At 43.4% G+C, this 24,480-nt stretch overlaps 1 protein-coding gene across 3 annotated transcripts in view; it reads right to left on the reverse strand.

The window, feature by feature from the left end:
- The window catches only part of LOC113487377 (S-adenosyl-L-methionine-dependent tRNA 4-demethylwyosine synthase-like), a 124,428-nt gene that overhangs the window by 50,033 nt on the left and 49,915 nt on the right, over window positions 1–24,480 (reverse strand). For all 3 annotated transcript variants that reach the window (XM_026861901.1, XM_026861899.1, XM_026861900.1), the window contains exons 11-13: window positions 14,200–14,309; window positions 7,866–8,043; window positions 3,548–3,683 (exon numbers count right to left, since the gene is read on the reverse strand). In XM_026861901.1, coding sequence (XP_026717702.1) covers window positions 3,548–3,683; window positions 7,866–8,043; window positions 14,200–14,309 — 424 coding nt within the window. The remainder of the gene's footprint in view (window positions 1–3,547; window positions 3,684–7,865; window positions 8,044–14,199; window positions 14,310–24,480) is intronic.

Raw genomic sequence — 24,480 nt, forward strand, 5'->3', positions numbered from 1 at the left:
CCTGTAAGCAGCATGCGGGGGGGGGGGATGTGGGGTAGGGGAGAACTTTGTAGAGTCGGGCTGAGGGTTGGACTCGATCCCGAGGGGCTTTTCCAACCTGAGTGATTCTGTGATGCTGAATCACAAATGGAGTATATTCTGCTGGTATGTCCATCACCACATTTTCTTCAGTTATTTTCAAAAAATACTTCAGTAGAAATCTGTAAGCACTTTTGCCATACTGGGTCACTGCATCCCCTCTTAATTTATCAGTAACTCAGTGGAGGATTCCCATTTGTCTCAGTCGACATCCCTATCGCTTGGGAAAACACTTGGAGATTTATGGACAAGAACAGTTTTCAAAGTTTCCTGACCTACAGAATCTGGTCTAGTAACACTGAGGGAGACAAAGCACAAAGTCAAAACACAAATGCATCAAGTCTGACTGCCGGTGGATGAGAGCTCACAGAACATTAGTTCCTTATTTTCTTGCTCAGACAGCACATGGTTAATGGTATTTTTGAAAAAAAAAAAAAGCATCACCTTGATTACAGAATTTCAAGGCATGGAAAATCTACCTCTTCACTCCTGAGCTTCTGAACCCTCATCATTAATTTTTACCACACTTCTGACTTGGATATAGCATTATAGCAATGGCTGGAAGAAATGCCTTTCAACCACTGGAACAGGTTTCTCATTCATACAATGAGAATAAGGATTCACATCCTCAGTGCTTTCTCCAAGCGCTCGTCTATCAAGTCAAGTCACCTCAATTGTTCTTATAAACTCAAGGCTGTCAGAGGACGAGACTGTAAGGCTTTTCAAATGTGATGTTTGGAAAGGGCACATTCTAAATTGCACATGTTAACGTCTTTCTTTTTCCTCTCAATTTAATTTGGAGGGCAGAAGACATGACGAGAAACAAATGGAGCCTTCTAGGAGTCTACCTTCTGTTTAACAAACTCCTCTCTCAAAAAACATTTCTCAGCATAGAAAATTTAACATGAAGATCATTCTCAATGAAAATCACTCAAAATTATAAACATGCTCCAAATAGTAGTGGACAAAGAGGGAGTTTCTTGGTGTTTACTGCAGAAAGAAATATCATAAATCTTTATATCTTTTATTCCGAACTTCCTTTGAAAATGCTGTAGCAACTAATCACCAACATGCTGCATGAAATCATACTGGGAATAAATCATTAAATTCACTCCTTTATTAAGAATTTCAGAACTCTGTGCAGAACTTCAGTTAAAATCATGAAATCCATTATCAAGGCAACAGATCTGAAACCCACCTCTCTAACCCAGCCCCTTCCATTTCTACTTTTAACCAGAATCAGCCTGCTTTTTGGTGGCTGGAAAGAGACCAGCCAAGAAGGATTTCCTCACTCCCTTCTCACCCAGGACCACATCCTCTCCTCCTCCCCCCCCCCTCCACCTGTTTGGATTATCCATGTTTTGCAGCAGGACCTGTCTCTAATCACCCATCCCTGCAGCACCCAGCCCCGGGGGCAGCCAGCAGACACACAAACAAGCAGGGTAACTGCAGGAACAGCACCTGCCCAACACCACAATGGCAAGCACAGCAAGGCACAACTTGTGTTTTTAAAAACTCCCTTTGCCCATTTATATTTTTCAAATGTGCATAGATCAAACCTACCTGTGATTCTTATTAGCAGTGACTCATATCAGCTGCAGTGTCAGTTTACCTTAGTCTCAGAACTGAAGAAGCCTGGATGGTTTGTGTTGCAGTGTTATATTACAGAACTTTTATTTCATTTCCAGATATATATGCATCGCTTCCAACACAATGCATCAGCACTTCCCCACCTATTCTGAAACAGGAACTGTATTTCTCAAGAATCAGCAGATGCATGAGCTTTCACCACCTTTCATTCATCTCAGTCCTACAGAACAGTGCTTAACATCACACATGACACCAAGCAATGTGCTCAGAAGGAAAACAGGAAGGTGCTTCTGCCCAGAAGCAGTTCAAGATAGTTTCTGGGTACCAGAACCATGTATAACACTAAGAGAAAAACCTAACAGCAGCTTCCCCAAGACTTCTTGCTGTGCTCCCCACGTGTGGTGATGCAATATGCAGCTGAGCAGGGCTGGCAGATCAGCATATCACCAACTGGAGCAACTATTAATTGGCTCTTGTGTTATCAGCGTTTCAAGGACCCTTCAAAGTACAGTTGCTTTGAGGAGAAAATGAACCTGCTAGTTGGGCTTCTTTTTCCCCTCCTCTTCACCTTGACCAGAGTATTTTTAGCTGTATGGACAGACTTGCCAATACTTTCACCTTCAATTCTTTACAGGGAAATTTCTGACAATGCACAGCAATGAATGAACCATATCTATCCTGGGTCAAGAGAGACAGAAGGAAAAAAAACATGGGCAGAATCAAGTTCCCAAAAGACTTCTTCAATATTTTAGCTCCCCTTCTTTCCACAGCCTCCTCTACTCACACAGAGAACTTAGTAAATTTGTACCCGATTTCAGCAAGCCCAGAGTTTGGCCTGAGATTTTGCTTAACGAGATCAGCCAACACATTTGCTCTCAGACAGCTTGATCAAGCTACACACATGCCTTTGCAGAAGAAAGTGTCACTCAATTACACTGAGTCTCCCAGATCTACTAATATAAGTACACTTGGCAGAAAGTGGTCCAACATTGACATCTCGGAAGGCTGAAAAACTCATTATTCAAATGAAACATTCTCTCTTGTCTGTTCATCTCAGCAGGTAGCACGTCAGCTTCTGCCAAATAGGTAAACAGAAGTACTTGCTTCCAGAGTACTGTATCAGTAAATGAGAGGGAAGACATGCTCATGAAGCACTGTTCCTGCTAATTCATGTGACGCTGAACCGTGAGTGCTTCACTAATTACTACAAAAACTGTTATGCAGCAGATCAAGTTCTGAGCTGACAGCAGCAGGCACGGTCACACAACATGGTCACTGTTCAGCTGTCTCAGACAAACACAAACTACGACAAACCACTGACAGTCACCCTTGCTATTATGCTCAGATCTACTGTTCTGGGTAAATCTTCTAGAAATAAGCAGATTTCTATGTAGCAGGAGGGTGACTAGAGTTAGTAAACTCTAGCTCACACATTTTAATGTCTTTTATGCACTGCTATTTCAAGGGAACCTTTATGCACTGCTAAGTGCCACATGGGGATTTATGACTCTTCCTAGGCTTCCCTGAATTACCAGTTTTCCTTCAGCAGCCTGCTTTTAGTGTAAACGCTTCATTAGGAAATCTTCTATTATTTTATAATCTCTTCAACTCTCATAGCATTTTATATTCACAGCAGAGTTTACTCATTTGACACACATTCTGCTCTCCTTTTGTCATTAAATTTCTCCCCACATAGAAAACTGATCAAACTTGCTGGAATTTATAGACCTTAATGTACAAAACATGTAAATACGCTCCCAACACAACCAGAACTCATTCCACTGTCCATCTTAAGCCTCTCAAGTCTTCTAGTTTTGTCCTGAGTAGGTAAGGTGCAGAAGAGAAAACAAAATTTAAAAATACATTCTTAACTGGGTACCTTTTCAGACAAGGCCTTTAAACTGTCCAGAAACCTCTGCCAGAAATCCTTGAAGAGGGGTCGATCAATTCTCTTCAAGCTCTCTTTGGTGCTGGCATCTACGCTGACATACAGCTGTGTTACTGGCTCAAGGTTCCTTGGAAACAAAAAGAAGGGAATTGATGTTTTCAGACATTACTGCTAGCTGAATTTGTGTTTCCTACCAAACCACACACAAAATACAGTATCTCCAAGCAAGCTGCTCTGCTGGTCCAGCAGTGACAGAAACTATACAGTATTTGCTGGGAAAACTATCAAAGTCCAGTGGTTCATCTCTGCCAAGTGGCCATCATCTTAATAGCAAGACATTATAACCTACTTTCAACAAACAACACACCCCAAAGCTAAGAATGCCATATAAAGGCCTTAGCTGACATTCTAATTACCTTTTTCTCACTGAACTGGAACACATTCCACTCCAGTGTAGCTGTAACACATTCAGAAAAGCTTCCCAAATCAGGCTGCCAGGGGTTTACACAAGGCACTGAAAGGTTCTGCTTCTCACCACAGCCCCTTTCGTTAAAAGCTGTAAAGCTCATCCCCTTCCCCAAGCTCTATTTGCCCTGGACCATGGAAAAATAATCCTATTCAATAGAAATACAACCATAATTCAGCCAGTTTCTACTGCTGGACACATTGAACTTACCTGACCCGCAGCTGGCATCGGTCAAATAATTTTTTGAAGGGAAGTCAAAGCTGTTTAGAAAAATAAAACCAAGTGCAATCCCCCAATGTGTTCTCCTTCCATTTCCAAGGCTCTTATTTCATATAAATCCTGCAGTATAGTCTTTCTGATCACATAATGGCTGTGAGCACAGCAAATTTGAGCCCAACAGCAGTAACTTCTAAAAAGATTAAACCTCCTCTGCTGTGTGAAGAGCCTGGGTTGAGTCTAATCCCTTCCATAAACCCCAAGGGTATAAAGGAGAAGCAGCACCACTGCAGTCCATTAGCAGAGGGATAAAGCAGGGCATTAGGAGGAACAACCTAAAACGAGTTCCCTTGTCACAGACAAAACTGATAAAGCTAGTGGGAGAATTGGGTTTGTTCAGCCTTGAGAAGGGTTGGCAGAGACGTTATCATCATGTTCCAGGACTTAAAGGGTGGCTACAAAGAAGATGGAGACTCTTTTTTTTACAAGGAGTGGCATGGGAAAGAGGAGGGGTAATGGGAACAAGTCACCCCTGGGGAGATTCCAGTTGGATACATGAGGAACATTTTTCACAATGAGAACAATCAGCCATTAGGAGAATCTCCCCAGGGAAGATGTGAATTCCTCATCACTGGACACTTAAGATCCAGCTGGACAGGGGGCTGGGCCATCATTGTCCAGGCTGCGCTTTTGCCAAGAAAGGTTGGGCCAGATGATCCTTGAAGTCCCTTCCAACCTGGTATTCTATGAGGCACCCCTCATGGCATCTTCCACCCCAGTGTCTCCGAGATGAGATGACAGCATCCCAATTGCACTGTGTAACTAACCCTTCACAGTTTTAGGACAACATTTGCAAGTGTTTTTTGTGAAGTCTGTTAATGAGCCAGCTATAGTCCCAGCTTAATTTGGCCCTCTATAAAAGACAAGAAATTAGAAACCATTGTTCAGCTGTCAAACAGTGCCACCTAAAAAATACACCAAATCCCCTGCTCTTCCCAAAGGTGACAAAGTGACAAGAACTGTCCAGAATGAGACTCAGCAGAGCTCTTAGCATCCAGAAAGATCCACTTAACAGACACTCAAACAACCTAGCTAAACATTTTTTCTCTGTATGTATTTAGTCAGAAGAATGAAATAGGCCAGAACGAATTTAACATTTTCAGTTAAAAATCCTATTTCGTAAACAAGCTTGTCTGGACTGGCAGCCCAAAGCCACAATCTCCAAAAATGACCAGATGCTCTAGGTGTAAGTGGACTGAAGTGCTCAGTTTCAAAGAACATAGCCAAAATACTCTTTTTCTTTACTTAGCACTGCATTTTCCTAATTAAAAGGGGCTATATTGAAGATGGAGAAAGTGTTTTTCAAAACATGAACTGAGCAAAATCACATCTTCTCAGAGGATCTCAATCCTAAGGACGGGCAAGACCCAGACTCTCTGTTACACTGGAGAAAATTAAGAAATTAGAAGAGATCCCACAGAGGGATTTCTGCCCCACTTTGCTCCAAAACAGAGAGGTCCACAGGGCTCTGCCATGGCTGGGGCTGGAGCCCAGACAGCCTTGCGTATGCTCTGCCAAAGGGGAACAAGGAGAAAGGGCAGTCGTGAGTCCAGCCAGCACCAGAGAGAAGCAGAGCACAAACTGCTGTTCCCAGAACACAGCCACATTTCATAATTAACATGAAATTTAGTTGCATGGTACCAGGATGGAATTTTCCAATGTTCCTCCTTAATTTTTTGTTGCAATTTCCAAGCTAACTTCAACAGCTGAGATTGCATCCAGATCAGAATCACAACATTTACCACGTATGAACTTGGGCAGAAATCATGAACGCACAGCACTACTCAAGAGCAATAAATTGACTTCAGGCCACCAGCCACGAGGTGCTCTCTCAAACTGGTCAGGACACAGCCTAGGCAATGATATAAACAACAGAAACATCAATATAATAAAAATGAGCCTTTGCTCGTGAACAGTAATAAGCATATTATTATTATTGATGCTCATAAATGCAAACACATACGCAAGGGTTTTTGTTTTTGACTAGGGGCTGTGAACAAGAGGACAAGAGCCAGGTAACTGCTCCATACGAGCTCAGATGCTACAAAACCTCCCTCACTTTATGAAAGCGTGTGTGTGCCTGGAGGCAGATGAAGCAGCAGCCCGAATGCATGAGAAGGAGGAGCAGAGAGAGGAAGGCAGGCACAGGCAGCACCATGCTGGAGACCCAGCCTGGAGGTCTGCAGAGCCAGCGGGCCCCTCTCCAATGCCCAGTGAACCCCCCAGGCCATGCTCCCCATTGCACACCGGATGCCAGAGGTCATGCTGCCTATTTTAGGACTTTTAGACTGTAGCTCCCCTCTGCTGACAGCAGCAAAGTGAGCTTGGTGCATACTTCAGTTCCCATATTAAGCAAATCATTTGCTTTGATGAGCCAAAGATCAGTTGCAATTTTTAAGACAGCAAGACTAGCATTTTATCATTTTCTTTTTTGTTTCTTTTTAAAAACATTCAGCAGATCCTAAGAAATGCAGCTTCAAAATATAGCATGTGCTCTCTTTTTAAAATGCTATTTTTAGGAAAGAGCAATTTCTGTCTATCAGGCACATAATACATGACTTAAAGTAACTTGATTACACAATTATTCAATCATTTGGAATGCCTTTGTAGTGTATAATTACTCACTCAAAAATTGCATGCCCTCCCCCCTCACTGCCATATTCAGACCACGAGAAGGAAGTGTAAAGGAAGCTCTACCAGAAAGTGCTAACAGGGAGAGGCACTGAGCTGAAATGACAAGCTGAGCGATGTACCAAACCACCCTGTGTACAGCTCCACTAACATGCTCACGTAACTCCAAGGTTGGACTTTGACAGGGTTATTAGCTGATGGTACTCTGACAAGTTCCCAGTCCCCTTGCAGCTCACACCATGCGCTGCATTTCCTTGCTACATTCCTTCAGATTTTGATAAAGGAAACCTGGATGCTCAAGAAACAGGGATTCTTTGCAAAGACTCTTTTATCAGAGTTCATTAAAATGTTTTGAACATTTAGCTCAAGTCCCTCTGAGAGGGAGGCTAAAAGTTACTGATCCCACTTTTGCAGATGAGTAGTGTTTGTCACCTTTTCTTATCCAGCACTCCAGGTCCTGCTGGAGATGATGGGCTGTATAGATCTTTGGCTTGAGCCATTATGGCTGGTCTTATGGAGTTAGAACAAAGATCAGACTGCAAGAGAAGCACACAAACCAAAAAGGTGATTTATGAGTTCGGTCTCCTGCTCTAGCTGTTGGAAACACTCACACCAGTTATCCCTGTCCCCAAGCAGAAAACGCAGCTCACTCGTTGTTCTTCCCTCACACCTCTGGGAGATAGTATATTACATTCTTTTCACTTCCAGAAGTAATCACACTTTGTTTCAAAGTTGCAGAAAAGAATATCTAACTGGGGGAGAGAAAGAGATGAGAAAGAGCATGGGGAGATTAAGGTTAAAATCAAACAGATGCCAAGTGGGCTTTTTCATTGTCAGTGCTCATGCAGAGCTGACTCTGATGAGCAACAAATCAGAATTAAAACACAGGTCAGCACTCAGATGTTTTAGCAGGGAGATATTTTGTCCAACTCTTACCTAATCTCATCTGGGAACTGTGCATTTGTAACCAGGAAACTAGAGATGCTGTGCTGGTGCAGCAGCTTCACAAAGCGGTTGATCTCGGGATACATGATGGGCTCTCCCACCAGCGACAGCGCGCAGTGCTTTGCTGTCATGGCTTCCTCAAAGCGAGCTGCTTTTACTCCTGAGACACCTGCAAAAAGAGGGAAAACAGGCTTAAATCAGCTAAACTCCCTCCCAAACCATCCATCTGTATTTAAAATACAGTCCAGCGTGAGGAAGACTGAGCAAAACTAGCTGGAGCCCTCCTGAAGCAGAGGGGACACCAGGCCACAGCCAGCTCCCCAGGAATCCACAACACAGCATACGCCCAGACACACGGAGCTTGGGGCTGAGTGTGCCCTGTTAACTACTGCAAGTAATTTCCTAGTAACACTTGAGTCAAGCTTTCCATTGCTAAGACCTCAAGGATTCTGCCTGAATGCTGAGACAAGAACACAAGAGACAGTTTAATGCCACTTCAAGGAGGTGTCTTAAAAAAAGCAAGCCAGGTTAAACCTGTCTCTGCCTCTAAGCCCTTTGGCCCCCCAGCCCCACAAAGACCAGCTCCCCAGAGGAGCTGGGCACACTTTGTCAAGCAGAGCACCAGCAACCAGCTCTGAACCCAGACTGGCAACCACATGTAAGGCAACTCCACAGAGGATGCGTTCAAAAACAAAACCCAACACGTGACACCATCCTGAACAGCGACAGACATTTGAGAACAAAGAGGAAAACACAAGGAGCTCAACTGTAGCATCCACATGAAAATGTTATCTGCAGGTTTAACCAATCTGAGTCACATTTATTATACCCACAGGAGGGCAGGGGAGAGGCAAACACTCCTCCAGCCCATCCATATCTGACCAAATGCTCAGAACCCCGTATGAAATCATCTGACTACAAACAAGCTTTTGTTCCAAATATGTCATTTCACATTTTCTTGACATGCCTTGATATACTCAAATAATATCTGAGGTTTTAGATTGGGGGTTGGTTTGTTTTAGAAAAACAAAGGCTTGAGTTTGAAACCAGGTCCTCAGCTCACCTCTCGTTGCCTAGACGCTGGAGCTCACGCAGTACAGAAAATTACATGCTATGCTGCAAAGCCAAGATAAAAAGAGGTGTTCCTGGATATTGCTTTAGCCTCATGTAGAAAAGCTGGTTTGTGATCAGAGCAAAGCTTAGTGCATTTTAAACCAGCCAGGCTCAGTCCTGAATAAGTGACAGGACTAATGGTTATTCCGCAGAATCTTGACAGTACTAAATGAGAACTTTATTTGAAAAGAAAGAAGCATCTCAACCACACACTGAGATTAAAGGACTAACTTCCATATTCCTAAAGCTACTGGAAGTAATTTTTGGAATTAATTAATTTCTCTCTCTCAGTATCTTGCAATTGGACTATGATAATTACCGTGCCAGCTTTCTAAGCAGACAGAAAAAATTCTAACATCATGTAAAGTTTGAGAGTAACTTTCTCAGAACAGTTTACAGCAAATCTGACATATAGTAAACACACTCCACAGGAGGGTAGAGGGTTTGTATGCAATCATTTGACCGTATAAATCATGACCTAGGCAGGGATAAACTAAACAGGATTAGCGTGTATTCAGGGAGCGCATGAACTCTCCTGCACTTCTGGCTGCCATACCACCACAGCACCCAGCCTCTGCTCCTGTGGGTGAGCCTCCTTCTGCCTTCAGCCAGTGAAGTCCAGCAAAGTCAGAGCCTGGGCAGATTTTGTACAGCCTGCAGCAGGTCCAGCACAGGTGCAGGAGCTTAGAGCCATAGGAAATTGAGAAGGAAGAAGCAGTGGCATACAGCTTTCAGCTCCTGCCGAGCTCAGATCTCAGCAGAGCATGCAGCCAAGCCTCCTCTGATCAGCACATCTTCTTTGAAAAGCTGATTCCAGCTGCTTTTCTATTAGTGCACTTAAATTCAGGAAAGAAAAGCATCATCTGGCACATCACCCTAGAGAGGCTGATTGCTGACTCTGGGTACACCTCTGCAAGCACCTGTATACCAGTCATCACAAATCCCTGGGTGACTGGGGAGGCAAGGAACCTGTTCTTCCACTCTTACAGCTAGATACAGAAGTAGTCTTCAGATTTCTTCATTCAGGTCATGTATGTGGGTTGTGGTAGTTGGTGGTTTTGTGTGGTTTTATTTTTTTCCCCCCAGGTTGAACCAGGGCTGTATTATCAGAGACTCCTGCTCTCCTAGTTTTGAATTATGTTTCCATTCTGTGTGTGCCCTTTATAAGGGCACAGAGATTTACTAGCCACTACCTAGGAAATGTATCCATCAAACTACTTCACACCTTCCCACCTTCACTCCCCATCAGTAAGATGTCTCTCCATCAGTTACTCTAAAAGAGAATTATGTGACATTAATGGCTATGGTTTTCAAAAACAGTACACCCTAAGCAACAATAAAAGAGAATATGACATATCACCATCTCTAAAATCATGCGTAGGGACACTTACAAGATATAGGATTATCCTCTAGGATAGCCTATAGGATAGAGGACCCCCAAGAATCTTTCTATTCCTTCAAAGATAATCTCCTTTTTACTACAATGCATGGAATTAATAAAGTATCAGATCAGCTCAACATTATCTTTGTCACACAGAGGTGTCTCTATGTGTGTACCTGAATGTGGTATTGGTACTGGAAAGAGCACTGATTTATTCAAGTAACTTTGAGTATTATCTGAGCAGCATTACCAGACACTCAAGACCTCAAGGGCTCTCTAACCAAGACATTTTCCTCACGCTTTTCTTCTCCAGTAGCCTGAACAGTCTGGTCTGCTCTGCACCAGGGGTCAGTGTTCAAACACCTCAGCACCTGCTGGAAACTCCTCTGGAGTACCTGTGGCCACCTCACTGTTCAAACTTTGGGGTGATTTGTGGGGATTTAGTGTTTGTGGGGTTTTTTTTCCATTTAAAACCAATCATAATAAAATCAAACCTACTATTTGTAGAGTGCTTCTAAGCCTGCTGAAAGTAGACAGTCATGTTTTCTGCCTGAGGCACTTCCAACCCAGACAGAGGGCAGCTCTGGCATGCAGGGGGCTTTCATCCAGCAAGACATTGCACATCTTTTTAACTCTCCCTGGCTTCAGTTTAACACACAGTGTTTCAGCTCAACTTTGCTTCCACTGATTCTACTCTAACAGTATTTTCACATGCACCTTAGGGAAGCGACAATGTAAAATTCACAAAATGTAACAGTGAGCTACTGGGCTTTTCTTACTGATTTTTCTTCTCCTTAATAAACCTTTTGCTTTCAGGCTCCCAAGACAGGATGCACGTTGCCATCTATCACCCTGAAAAAGTAACACATCTTTTCCCACTTTGCAGCACAGCTCTAGTCCAGAGATGGTTTGGTTTTTTTGGTCTTTCTCCTTTTACAGTTCCAGGCCAAGGGTAACTGTGCTGAGGATGCACATGCAAGTTTCAAGGAATATTTACAGATTTGTTTAATGGAAAATAAGTTCCAGAAAGAGAGAATTGGGATGTCCTTACAGGCCTCTCAGCACTTTGGGAGTATTTTCAGATGCTGCCAAGTCCTTCTATAACCTTTCCCTCTCCCCAGCCCTTTTTGGGAGGACATCAGGGGGTGGTAAGGGACAAAGAGGGTTATTCCTTAGTATTAGTTGGGTTTAAACAGATCCCTGCACCCAGTTTTCAGAAGAAGGCAGGGCTTTCAAGCATCTGCAAAATAACTTTTGCTTTTCATCTTTTTTTAGTGCAAACACCACACGCTTCTGTTATACAGGGGCAACACTTCGATCACACTGCACCACTACAGCACAGCTCGAGGGCAACTCCTGCCTCCAAAAGTATCCCCTCGATACCCCATCAGCAACTGCATACAAATCTAGTCATCACTTTAAACAACGTGTAGCTTCTTCCTTAACAAGTGTAAATTACAGTTTTCAGCCAGGTCCTGCCTCAAAAGGGAAGAGGGGTTGTTATTCTTTACAATTTTAAATTTTAACAATCGTATCAAAAAAGTCACAGACATACTGGTTCAAAGGGCTCCAGCAGGTCTCTAGTCCAGCCTCCTACTCAGAGAGGACAATTGCCAACACTGGGCCAGAGTGATAATGGCTTTACTTAAAAAGATTTGAAAGCTCTAAGGTAGAGGGTTCCCCATCTCTCTGGCACCACCTTGGCTGAACAAGCTTATTTTGATGTTTAACTCAGACTTCTCAAACAGAAACTCAAGTCTGTTGTCCCTTGTTCTACCATGGCAGTGGGTCTCCCAGCATGGGCTGACATGGGGTTATAACACTCGTACAGAAGCTTCCGCTTCTTGTCAAACTCCACACGCATCTGTTGGCCCAACAATCATGTTTCTCAAGGTCCCACTGAAGTAAAGCCGTGCCACTGAGTGTGCCTGACACACTCCCTAAATTAGGATCACCTGCAAAGTTGACAAGGGTGTATTCATCACCTGTTGATGGAGATGTCGTACAACACAGGTTCCCAGATCAACCCCTGACGTACCCTGCTTCTTATCAGCCACCAAACTGACCTCAAGCTATTGACCATAAACCCTTCAGCACGCACAGCCACATTTCATCTCATCTAAGAGCCTGGTTATCCAGAAGAGTCTGAAAAGTGCTCAGTGCCTTAAGTGTTGAAGATACTCTTGTTTATAGCTGTAACAGTCTGCTACAGTTGTTTCAGCCTTCCAGCCAAAATCTGACATCCTACATGCTCTTCACTCATGCAAACCACCTGTACCAGAACTCCTGCTGGGCTGGCACTGCATCCCACCAGCTGAGTTAACAGCCAGCTGTGAAACCCTGCAGCAGCTCTGGCCCAGCCTGTCAGGCAGCACTGCTGCAGGCACCTTGCCTTAACTCAGCACTCTCCCCGCATGGCTGCACTGCAGAAGAAACACCGAGGCCAGGGAATGAGAGCTGCACTTCCCTGCAGACTGCCCTGCCCCAAGCACAGGCAGCTGTGCTTTGCTGAGTCTGAAGGAGGATGCACTAGTGACACCAACTACCTCCTCCACTGACTCCTCTCATCTCACCACCTCCCCAAGGAAAGCTTCCCCTACTGAATTAACATCATTTTTTCCCTATCCTACCTCAGCACCTTCACTGCTTTCCCCTGGACAAGCTCTAGAGCTGTGATCCAGTCCCCCAGGTCTGGCTACCCCCTATCCAGTTCAGCATAGGAGCTACCAGGGAACGGGCTTCCCTGGAGCTGCTGGTCTGAGAGAGCAAGATGATTCAAACCAGTCACTTGATGAAAATGAAGCTCATGAGGCCCTAACTTGAGTTATTTTTCTGCCTATTAAGTAACTCCAGTGAATGAGATGGAGCAACTCTGCTCAGCTGACAGAAGGTTTTTTTGCCTGTCGTATTTTTAATCCATTGGGTTCTCTCTGTGCACAGCCAACATAAACAAACGGGTTCCCAAAATGACAGCCAAGACTGAGGCTCATCCTGCACATTTTATGGATGCTTCATTCCATTCCTGGTGCTCACACAGCCTCAGCTGTCAGTTAGAAAGAGAAGAGTCCTAGACCTGTCCTGACAAGCTGGCCAGCCCTCCCAGCACACAAAGCTGACCTTGGCAGAGTTACTGAGTTTATCACACTTGGAAAAAAAGAAAAAAAAACCAACCATCTATACATACAGATACATATGGAATAACTCACAAGTACAAGGAGTTCCTCTGGGAAGTAAAATACAGTACTTTTCAGAGGTGCTGTGTAACTGCACCTTCAGTCACAAACAGATGTACTGAGTAATTCCTGAAAGTAATAATACCCTGAATGCTAGTGCTCACTCAACGAGAAATATCCAATCTAGGCACTTCAGAGCTAACAGAAAAGCTCCCAGTAGATGAAGGCTTGACAATGTATTTCTTATCACGTTAGAGGCTGATTCCTTTTGCCTTCTACCTGCCCTCACTTTTATGTAATAATCAAGATCTCTCATCATTCAGGCCAGCTTTAACCACTGCAGAACCCTCCACAGGTACCAAGGAAAAGGATGTGATAAGTACAAAGATGCACAAGAGGCAACTTCACGCTACTCCCTCAAGGCAGCAGTAGATACCCAATGGCTGACTCATGTTCTAATGTCAAAACCAAAGTAGAATATCTCAGAAAACAGTAGGTGTGCTACAAAAGTTTCTTCTCACCCATCTTTCTGATATAAATCTCATGCCTCCTTCCAGTATTTCAGATGACCAGAACGTTTTCACCTATGCTTTGAAGAGGCTACTGCTGGTTATCTTCCAAAAAGCATCTTTAATGGGGAAGAAGTGGGGGAAGTTACCTTTGAACTGCTTGATCATATTCTGATGGTTCGCAATAGCCTCCTGCAAGATCATTTCAGGTTGGTCCATCTTCCATCGCCACTCTGTGCCCACTGGATTTGTATGATGTCTGAAGGAAAGAGACACAGTTATTCACTGTCATTTGTAACATACATGGAAGAAACCATCTGTCGCCCTGGGGACTCTGGCATTGTTTAAGAATATTAAAAGCAATAAGTTCTCAGCTATATCCTGCTTCTGACAACTTTCAGATGTCATCCTGCAACACCATTCTCATACCCCTCTTCTTCCAGGCTCTGGTCTCCCAGAAGAAAGCATGGACCTTGCATGTCTAATATAAACTTAACATACCTATTTTGAATCACAGGTAAAAGGTTTCTAAGTTAAAATTATGTTCTGCAGCAAGAAAAACCTCTGTAAAGAAAGGAAAACTGATTCTAGCTCCTCTTCTGACCACAGCTGCAGAAAGCACTAGAAAAGGAAGGCCCTAAGTCACTTTTAGTTCCATTGCCAAGGTACCAGCTGCCACCCTGAGGAGGACAGGATTTGCTTCTAACCCAATCTTTATGTAATGCTCTAGTAACGGGACAGATGAGGGCAGACTACTTCAAACTCTATGAAGAGATTAGGAAATCTGCAGTATGCTGGAGATGCACTGCTGGTAGATTTGGTTAATCTCCCAGATTTACAAAATAGGGGCTTCTCATCACTTTTGAGATCTGCTAGCTACAACATTACTAAAACCAAAGTGCAAAAGATAATGTTAATTTCTGAACCAAGCAGATCACAGGATAAAAACCACTGATTTTCCATCTAAGGGACAGCTTGCGTCACATCGGGTTAGGCAGCCAACTCTGCCTTCCCAGAAAGGATTACTATATCCACGGTTTTTCTTCAAAAACGAAAAAAGCCTACCCAAGGCAAATCCACCCAAGCACCTGAAAGACATATGGAGTTTCTCCCCATTCCCTATTGCTTTAGCATGAGAGGATGTTACAAAGCCATTGTAAATCATCTGGTTAAAAAAAGCATCCTGATCAGCAAATGAACTATTATAAGGAACTGGTGTGGTACCCATCGTGCTTGCACCTGGACAAACACAACCTAGAGAGAGCCTGTACTAGGGCACAGACCCTCTCCCTGGTGGGAGGAATTTCCCACTAACTTTGCTGCACTTAGCCTGGTATTGAACAGGGATAATTCAGCATTTAAGTATCATCCTAAGAAAAATCAACAAATTTCCATGCTTCCACCTCCTCGTTCTCTCTCCATCTTCTCTAGCTTTTTTTCCAAAATATGCTACAAAAGTTCCTCCACTTTTCCCATACCAATACTACTGCAACTCAGAATATTTTTTTTAACAGAAGAGCAGCATATTCTGCATTGTCTTAGCTCTGGACACTAAAACAAGATCAAACAATATATATTCCTGAAACTTTGTTTTCTGACCAGTTGATCTCTTTCTTCCACCACTCTCCATCATCCCTGGAAGTCAGCCACAAAGACGACTGTGAGGTTTCCTGCCATATTCAGCCTTCCAGCTACACAGGCACTAGGACATGATGCCCAGCATTTAACTAAAGGAGAAAAGAGAGGGAAGCACTTTTTCAGAATGAAGTGGCTGGTCCCATGTTTACTGAATACAATGAAAAGACTCCCACTGACTTCTCCAAGTGACAAAGACCTACAGCTCCACACTTTGACAGTGCTAAAACACAGAAATTCTAGACCCAGCATCAGTTTTGAGTCTATGGCCCAAACATTTCTTCATCTACTTCAAGAGCAAAGATTCAAATGCTGCTCTTAAACTATTCCACCACCTCAAAGATCCTTTAAGCTAAAACAGCTCTGCTTTTTGAATTTCCCTTCTTTTGTCGTCCAACATGGAAAGTTTTCTGAATGCCAACTACAGAAGGCATTTATAAAACTCTTACATGTTTAACTACATAACTTGGACCTTGTATATTTAATAGGGTAAGTTGGCAGAAAATCAATAGGCTCTTGAAGCATGCTGGACAGCTATTAGTTTCTAACAGTCCTTGAATTTTTAACACATTCTAACTGTTTAATAAACATACCATGTCATGTCTACAAAGAAGCTTATTTGGCAAAAAACAGTTTCTCTTCTAATGGGGGGCAGGGGGGGGAATGTTTTGCAGCTGCTGAGATCATTTCACAGTCCCTGGCAGATAGAATTTCACTGTCACCTTCCCATTCCCCTGCAGGCTCTGTGACCCTCTGCATCGTCTGCTTCACCAGCTACTGAAATTTTTGAGCAAGTAATTGTGCATAGCATTCCTTATGAAATTAACACAAGCACAAAAAAGTCTCACCCAAACCCACACAGACCAGAAAACTTATTTTAGAGATTCCAAGTCTGAAACAGGTTTGATTTGATGCTTCAGAGACAAGCCATCACTGCCATAGCACCCCACCAGCACAGAGCAATGCAAGACTGCAGGGAACATGATGGGGAGCTCCCAGCTCACTCCTGCTCTCCCTGGCTAACAAGACTGCCTCCAATCCAGCCTCATTTGCATTCTCATCAGACCTGTGATCTACCTGTATTATTTGCCAGCACTACCAAAGAGTCAGACCTCTGGGAAGGTGTATGCTTCAGTGGGGCAGTGCATCCCCCTCCATGATCAGTTCTGTATTATTTTAATAAATCAGCTGTTGCTTTATACCCTCTTAAAATGGTCACTCTCTTCTGTGAGCGATGCTTAGTATTATGAAGGCTTTCAAGAAACTTTAAGGGGAAATGCAGTACAGGCATGAAGTATCATTTACTCCAGTGATCAACTGATTGATGTTGATACGTGGTGGGGAACATGAAGGTGAGGAAATGCTGGTGGCAGTGACCATGAAAGGACAGAGCACATGGTTCCCAGGAAGGGACAGGAGAGAAAGAGCAGAATAAAACCAGGAGAGTTCAAAAAGCAGACTTCAGTGAACCCTGAGAACCAGCAGGTGAGATCCCAGAGGAGAAGAGTTTAAGGGCAAAAGAGTTCAGGAGAACTGGCAGCTTTTAAAACCCTATTAAGGCAGAAGTGCAAACTGCAGCAATAAAAGGCAAAGAAGAGTAACAAGAAACCAATCTGGCAGAATCACAGGCTCCTCTGCAACCTTGCAGTCCTCCAGCTGAAAATAAGAGGAAAAGCACAAGAACACAGGGTCATAATCAGAAAGGTCAAGGCAAAAAAAAAAAAAATCAGTTACAACTAGCAAAGGACATACAAAAGGAATACAAGAATAACTTTCCCTATAATGATGTGAGGAGAAATAGGAAAACCATGAAAATAAACTTGTCCAACACACAATCAAACAATGTTGAATGTTTCCCTGTGACAGCAAGAAAACTGTTGGCACCTTTTCTTCTGCTTTCTCCTGGCAGCAATGGGAAGAGCCCAGGCTGGACAGGAAGAGGACAGGTTAGATATATCTAAACTGAATGAAGTGTTTCACTATGATGGTTAAGCTCACCCTAGAGCATGCTGGATGAATTGGTGGACAGTATCAGAGTCACTAGTAATAAGCTGAAAGTTTGTGACGTGCATGTAAAAGATTCAAAACACACTAAAAAAGTGCAAATGACCCCTGCTAAAGTGGGCATTGCAAAGATTTCTATCTCAACCCCTCTTAACTTCCAGTTCCTGAGGACATACTGGATTAAAAAGGCATTTGAGCGCCCCAGAACACAGCACTGGGATGGGTAACAGCCAACATGAATGTTCTCAGAACATCTCACACCAAAAGCACCACTGGTCCTTGTAGGCAAAGGAAAAGGAGAAGAGGCTGAACTTTTGACACTGTCTTACCCAATATTCTTAAAATACACCCAGTGAAATGCTCTGTAAGTAGCACTTTTGTAAGAGAGCACAAAGCAGGGTGTAAAACCTGAACCAAAGATTAGTTACCCCTGGTTCAGCAGGAGACCAGATCTATCCAGAAGGAATCTGCAGGGTTGTGTCCTGGACTGGCACTATTCAGCAGCTCCCAAGGGTTGAAGGATGGCTCAGGAGGTGGGCTCACCACATCCGAGATGGAACTAACCCGGCTGGAGGTACAAACTCAGGGAGGACAACATGCAGTTAAAAAGATCACCACGCCGATAGTATTATATAGTTATAACTTTCATTGGAGTGCAAAATGCCTTGTGGCAGGGATAAAGTACAGACTTCTAGTCTCAGATTTACTCTCTACAAATAGGAAGACATTCACTTTAAAAAGCAAAAGAGAAGTTTTGATAGGAACAACAGCTTAAAAATCCCTATCTAGACTGCTGTCTGAGGAACACAATGTTTCTATAGAAATTTCCTGTTAAATAACAGACAATTATTTCTCATGTTGCTCTAAGCAATCTTTTGTTAGCTGTAGGAATGAAAAAAATAATGGTTTATTATGAATAAACTAAAGAAAAGGAAAAAAGCTTTTCAAAAGGCACAGAATTATTCCTAAATGCTGACAAATTTAAACCATTTCAGAGAATAAAAAAAATGGGGAAATAAGGTTGAAGTCAAATGTTTGGATATCTGAACATCCAAAGAAAATTCTCGTTCTAAAAACTACAAAATATTCAGTATTTTCAAATGAAAATTTGGACTTTCCTCATGTTTTAATATCAACTTAAATAAAAAGAATTTTCAGAAACAGGTGAAAAAAACCTAAAATGAATTGATGAATTTTAGATGAAATGAATCAACCACTAACTTCTGTATTTTCACTAGGAGTGCATTGCAGCTGGACCCTCACTAACTTCCTAAGGTTTTTCACATCAGCTGCTCCATCAAAATAAGTTTTGTCTTCTCCTTGTAAGATTACTTGGTCAGATTACAACACGTGGCAGCAACTCATGATAGTACCCATAGCGAGGACTTCAGTCCAGGTTGGTTTTGACGCTTCCTCTGAACTGAGAGAGGACTGAACTTTAGAAGATTTTTAGAAGAATCCACTTCTGGTACTTGTGAGGCCACACCTGGAAAAATGGGTTTGGTTTTGGGCCCCTCACTACAAGACAGACATGGAGGTGCTGGAGCATGTCCAGAGAAGAGCAAGAGAGCTGGTGCAGGGTCTGGAGCACAGGTCTGCTGGGGAGCAGCTGGGGGAACTGGGGGGTTCAGTCTGGAGAAGAGGAGGCTGAGGGGAGACCTCCTGGCCCTCTGCAACTCCCTGAAAGGAGGGGGCAGAGAGGTGAGCGTCAGTCCCTTTTCCCAGGTAAAAAGTGACAGGGCAAGAGGAAACAGCCTCAAGTTGTACCAGAGGAGGTTTAGATTAGATATTAGGAAACATTTCTTCACCAAAAGGGTTGTCTATCACTGGAACAGGCTGCCCAAGGAAGTGGTGGAGTCACCATCCCTGGAAATACTTAAAAGATGTGTAGATGTGGTGCTTAGGGACATGGTTTAGTGGTGGGCTTGGCAGTGTTGGGTTTATGGCTGGATGTGATGGTCTTAAAGGTCTTTTCCAACCTAAGTAATTCTATGATTCTCTCCTAACTCACACTTCTGAAATCTTAAGGATGGAAGATGCCCCCATGCTGAAAAACTATATCCCAACTCTAAGGGCACAGTTTCTAGAAAGGCAGGCAATACTGAGCACCTCCCAGAAATCTGTCCTGTGCTTGTGTCAACATTTGTCATTCCCTCCCGGCAGAACCATGCTCAGCACCGTCTCAAAGACTATTTCAAAACTAACCCGAATGTCAAGATGTACAAGTTTGCTTTCAAAGCCCATAATCACTCCATCACATTACTGATTACTGCAACCGGGTACCAAGTCACCAACCACATGCAGTAACTATCAAGACACACACCAGCATTTCACAGCCAATCATCTGCTTATATTCACCACTGACACCATAAACATGTAAACTAATAATGAAAACTACAAAAGCCTTCAGTAAGTCCCTGACCAGGAAAATGCACACTGCTGCAAGATGAAAAGCATAGGTTTCAATCCCAGTAAGTTGCTGGCAGGGTACTTTTCCTTCTTATTATAACCTTTTTGTAGAAGGAGTGGAAATACTGCCCACTGCACAGTGTGAACTGGGAATCCTCATGTGGCAGATACTCTTTGGGGACTACGTGCACTTACAGTGACCTCACCACCACGCTTCTGTGCCTGCATAAGTGTAATACTGAGAGCCATCCTGAGCAGCACCCCCTTCGCACAGTGCTGAGCAGCTGATACAACCCCATCCCGCACAAACGTCAAGCCCCAACAGCACTGCCAGCAAAGTGCCAACACTCCTGCGAGCTGGTACATACACACCCAAACAAGACAGTCACCAGGGTCTGCTCTCCTCTCACTACATGGACCACACTAACAGTTTCTCCGAGAAATGTCTCAAATTATTACAGTGCTGGCAGAGCAGCACATAAAGGCACTGAGACTTTTTTTTACCATTGACAGGGGCACGAACTAGATATATTCTATGATGTCCTGTCCCCCACCCCATTTATATGGTTATTTCAAGAGCTCCTGGAAGACAGACAGGCCCAAAGGTCAACAAACCAGTGAAGAATCAAATCTGAATGAAACAATGAACCTTGGGTCACAACATAATAATTCTGTAAACAAAAAAAATAAATACTGGGAGAAGAGAGTATTAGCAGAACAAGGACTGGTGGCTGCAGATGCAAGGAAACTCTGAGCTTTCAGGCTCAGGTTCCAAGTTTTATGAACCTGCAGTGTCAACTCCTTTGATATCATAGTATTTCACATTTCCCCGAACAATTTTGCGTCTGGAGTTAAGTTACTTAATGAGAAGAAGCTTTTGTTTTAATCTATGTTTTTTGTTTCTTCTTAATTTTTTACTGGCCTTATTAAGTAACTCTCATGAGATAGTTACTTTTTAATCTCTTAATTTTGCAGGATTTACTGTGAACACTGGCTTTTGGCCAGAAACTTATTTAGATATCTGAACAGAACTTCAGCTGTTGTCTACTGTACAAGATAAAGCTGAAGCCTTCAAGTACAGGTATAAACATCATAAAGTTACAGAAGAAGAAATATGAACCAATTGCTTTACAGGATATTTCACTCTGGTTTGCCTCCTCAGACACTAAAATAATAAACCCTATTAATTTAAAATCTTATTTAGCTGTTCCATCTCTCCGCAATAATTGATTGGGCTTTAGACACTCAGCCAGAAAACATAATCAAATCAGGTTTGCCTGGTGATTGTGCCGCAATACAGTGTCAGAAAGCCTCAGTCCTCACAATTGCTCTAATTGATTAAAAGATTTGGTCACTTGCACATTTCCATTTAGACAATTAAGCTAAAGAGATACTACAAATACGGCAAGACCAGCTGAGAGCAATAATGGATAGCAACAGACTATTTTTGCAGGGAGAATTATGACTTAGGGATGTTGCAGTAAATTAAGGTGTGGGGTTCCCATCCCCCCCACCTTGATGCAACAGCCTCAGGAGTTCAACACAGCATGATTGCTCGCCTTGACAGGGGAACACCATACAAATGAACGATCTGCTTTTCCTGTCCTCCAGAGAAGCTGCCACATTATAAACCTGCATCACCAAACTCTGAGGCAGCTCTGACAGGGAGAGGCAGGGAAGCTCTAGGCAGCAGTCCCACCAGTAAGAGGGTACTGGCAGGCTTGGTATCTACCAGGGCTGTACCCTCGGGGGACAAGGAGGGGAAGAGAGTGCAGAGTCAAGCTACATCTTTTACAAAAAACTCCTAACTTTCTGAGTGCTTGGATGCTGGTTTCACCCATGATTCCTGGTTCAAGGCCAAAACGTGTCAGTCACAACCAGCCAACTACAATGACATCCAATTCCCAGGGAAAGCAACTGAATTACAGCATTTCTTGCCAAAGTGAGAAAGAGAAAACAAACAGGCTCCTTGGCCTTTTCCTCAGCAATCCTGGGAGGGCTGTGGTGGTTATGCAGTTGGAAACATTGGCAAGCTCTACAAATGTCAAAATCCTGAGAGAAAAGATCAAGAAAAAAAGAATCACAGTGGTCTTATCTGCAACTTAGTGGGCAGAGCTGCACGACAAGACCAGCAAGGCATAAAACCTGTATTAAAAACATTTTGCCAACAGTAGATCAAAACTATTGCTTCATACATCTCCAACAGCACAGATGGTAACTGCTAATAAGAAGGTAACGTGTTTATCCTACCCAGCCACCGGTGCCTGCAATTCTAGATTTACTCTCACGTGATTTAAGACTCCAGAAAGCACGATGGGTTTAAAATAAAAAGTGTATGAATAGCCCTGGCTGCAGGGTTTGTGAACTGTGCTGACGTGCAATCAGTAGGGAGGAGAGAGGGTACAAAGTCCCTTCTTTCTACCCCAAATTAACCCGACCAGCACAGATCACAGCCACACAAATGCTGTAGCAGCCCAAGCACAGGATCTGAAAAAGCAACCAAAATGAAGAAAGCTTCTTTCAGCAGCAGTTCTGGTTTATATCTGTGATGTGTCTCAAATTGAGCCCTACCTCTTCTCAGACCTCTGTTGAGTTGGAAGACAGACAGCCGCAGTCCACATAATAGAATCGAATAACTGCAACCCATTTCACTCACAGAAGGTAAATAAATGAGAACATTTTTCAGCACAGTCCCCTGGAAAGCTGTTTCCTTACATTCGGGTTGTTACCATTAGTAAAATAAGCATTCTAGCATTCATTATCATTAGGGCTACTGTTTCCAGCATTCCTTCTAAAAGTGACAAATGAAAGGTACAGGATGATGAGATAGGGGCACGTGGAATGTATCACACATGGCAATTTATCCCAATTACTGCATTCAATTTACACTTGTTTGACTTCCCTGATTCAGTCCCATACTCCAGACACAAGCTGCTGCTGCTAAGAAATACTGAGTTGGGTCATTTTGAAGGGGAACAGTATTAAATGGTCTGTAATGCAATGCTTGGAACAGAATGCCTCATTCTGATGATGTTATTGCTTGCTATTTGCTGTTTATGATGTACCTTTTGTGTAGGGACAGAGGGACAATTTAATATACATGGCAATCTTCTTCCTACCAGTAGTCGCCACTGCAGAATTAAGTGCACCATTGCTAGCTGATACATGAAAAATAAAAGAGAGACACAAGCACACATTTTTCTTCCCAGTCATTAGATTGCTCTGAAGAAAAGCAGCAAAACTTGCACATTAATCATGCCATTTTGCTGGGTCCTTTCAAGCCAGGATATGATGAAAGCCCATGAAGAACACTAATATTTTGAAATAGACTCCCAAATGCAAACTTAACAGGATGACCAGTGTCTAACACTTACAATTAACACTAACATGGGAGACAGCTTCAAAATGCCTTCAACATTACAGCAGCCCTTTTGCACTGTTACTATCATTTAAACAGTCTCATTAAACATTTGCATCATTAAAACCTGAAGACTATGAAAGACAGAAAGTGGTACTCTGAGGAGTTTAGCTGGTTTTGGAAATATTGGGATGCTGGACACCCCAGCTTAGGGATGGAATGGCTGTCAATGGCAGCCAGCTCCCCAGAGGAAGCACAGCCCCCACGGTATGAATTAGCTAGCAAGGCAGAAGACAAAAGAGATCAAATAACCTCCACATCCTCCCACTCAGTACACTTTCACGTCACTGCTTTTATTTCTGCTGAGCCTCTCAGTCTCTCACCAATTCCACCCTGCACTCCCCCAGCCCAGCAACAACCTCCCTCAGAAACCTCGGCATTTTGGTGAGTGAGCAGTGCCAGAGCAGCTCACAGTTCAGATCCAGGCAAAGCTCATTTTCCTTCAGAGAATTAGCAGCAAAGTAATTCCTCTGAGAAAAGGGGTCACTTGACTAAAATGGAAACTCATTTATTAGCTACCGTTCTAGGAAGCCAACAGTTACTAAGTCATCACTTTTCACTCACTGAGAACACAGCTGAACTGGTGGGGGTGAAGGTACTTTAAATAAGAAAAATGGTCCAATTTCAAAACAAAGATATATCACTTAGCACCTTGGTGGCTTTGCACAACACGAGCCAGCCCATATGCTCCAGAGCAGAGCCACAGGGAGTCCCAGACCGTGACCTCCAGAGGGAACCAAACTTTGAGCCAGTGCTCAGCACGGGCAGCAGTGGGAATTGCAGGGCAGTGGGTGGAGAGGTGTCTGTCTCCTGCCTCCCGCATTCCTCCTTCCACTGGTCCCCGGCTACTCTGAACTTGCTGGGGCCCAAGAGCCAGCTGCAGTGGACACAGCTCTACGCAAGGTGGTACTGGGGAGCCCTCAGATCCTCCTCAGCCTCCAAGATGTGGAGCCCACCCACCCCC

This window comes from Athene cunicularia, assembly GCF_003259725.1.
Source record: "Athene cunicularia isolate RWA chromosome 19 unlocalized genomic scaffold, athCun1 chr19_part1, whole genome shotgun sequence".
Classification (NCBI taxonomy): Eukaryota; Metazoa; Chordata; class Aves; order Strigiformes; family Strigidae; genus Athene; species Athene cunicularia.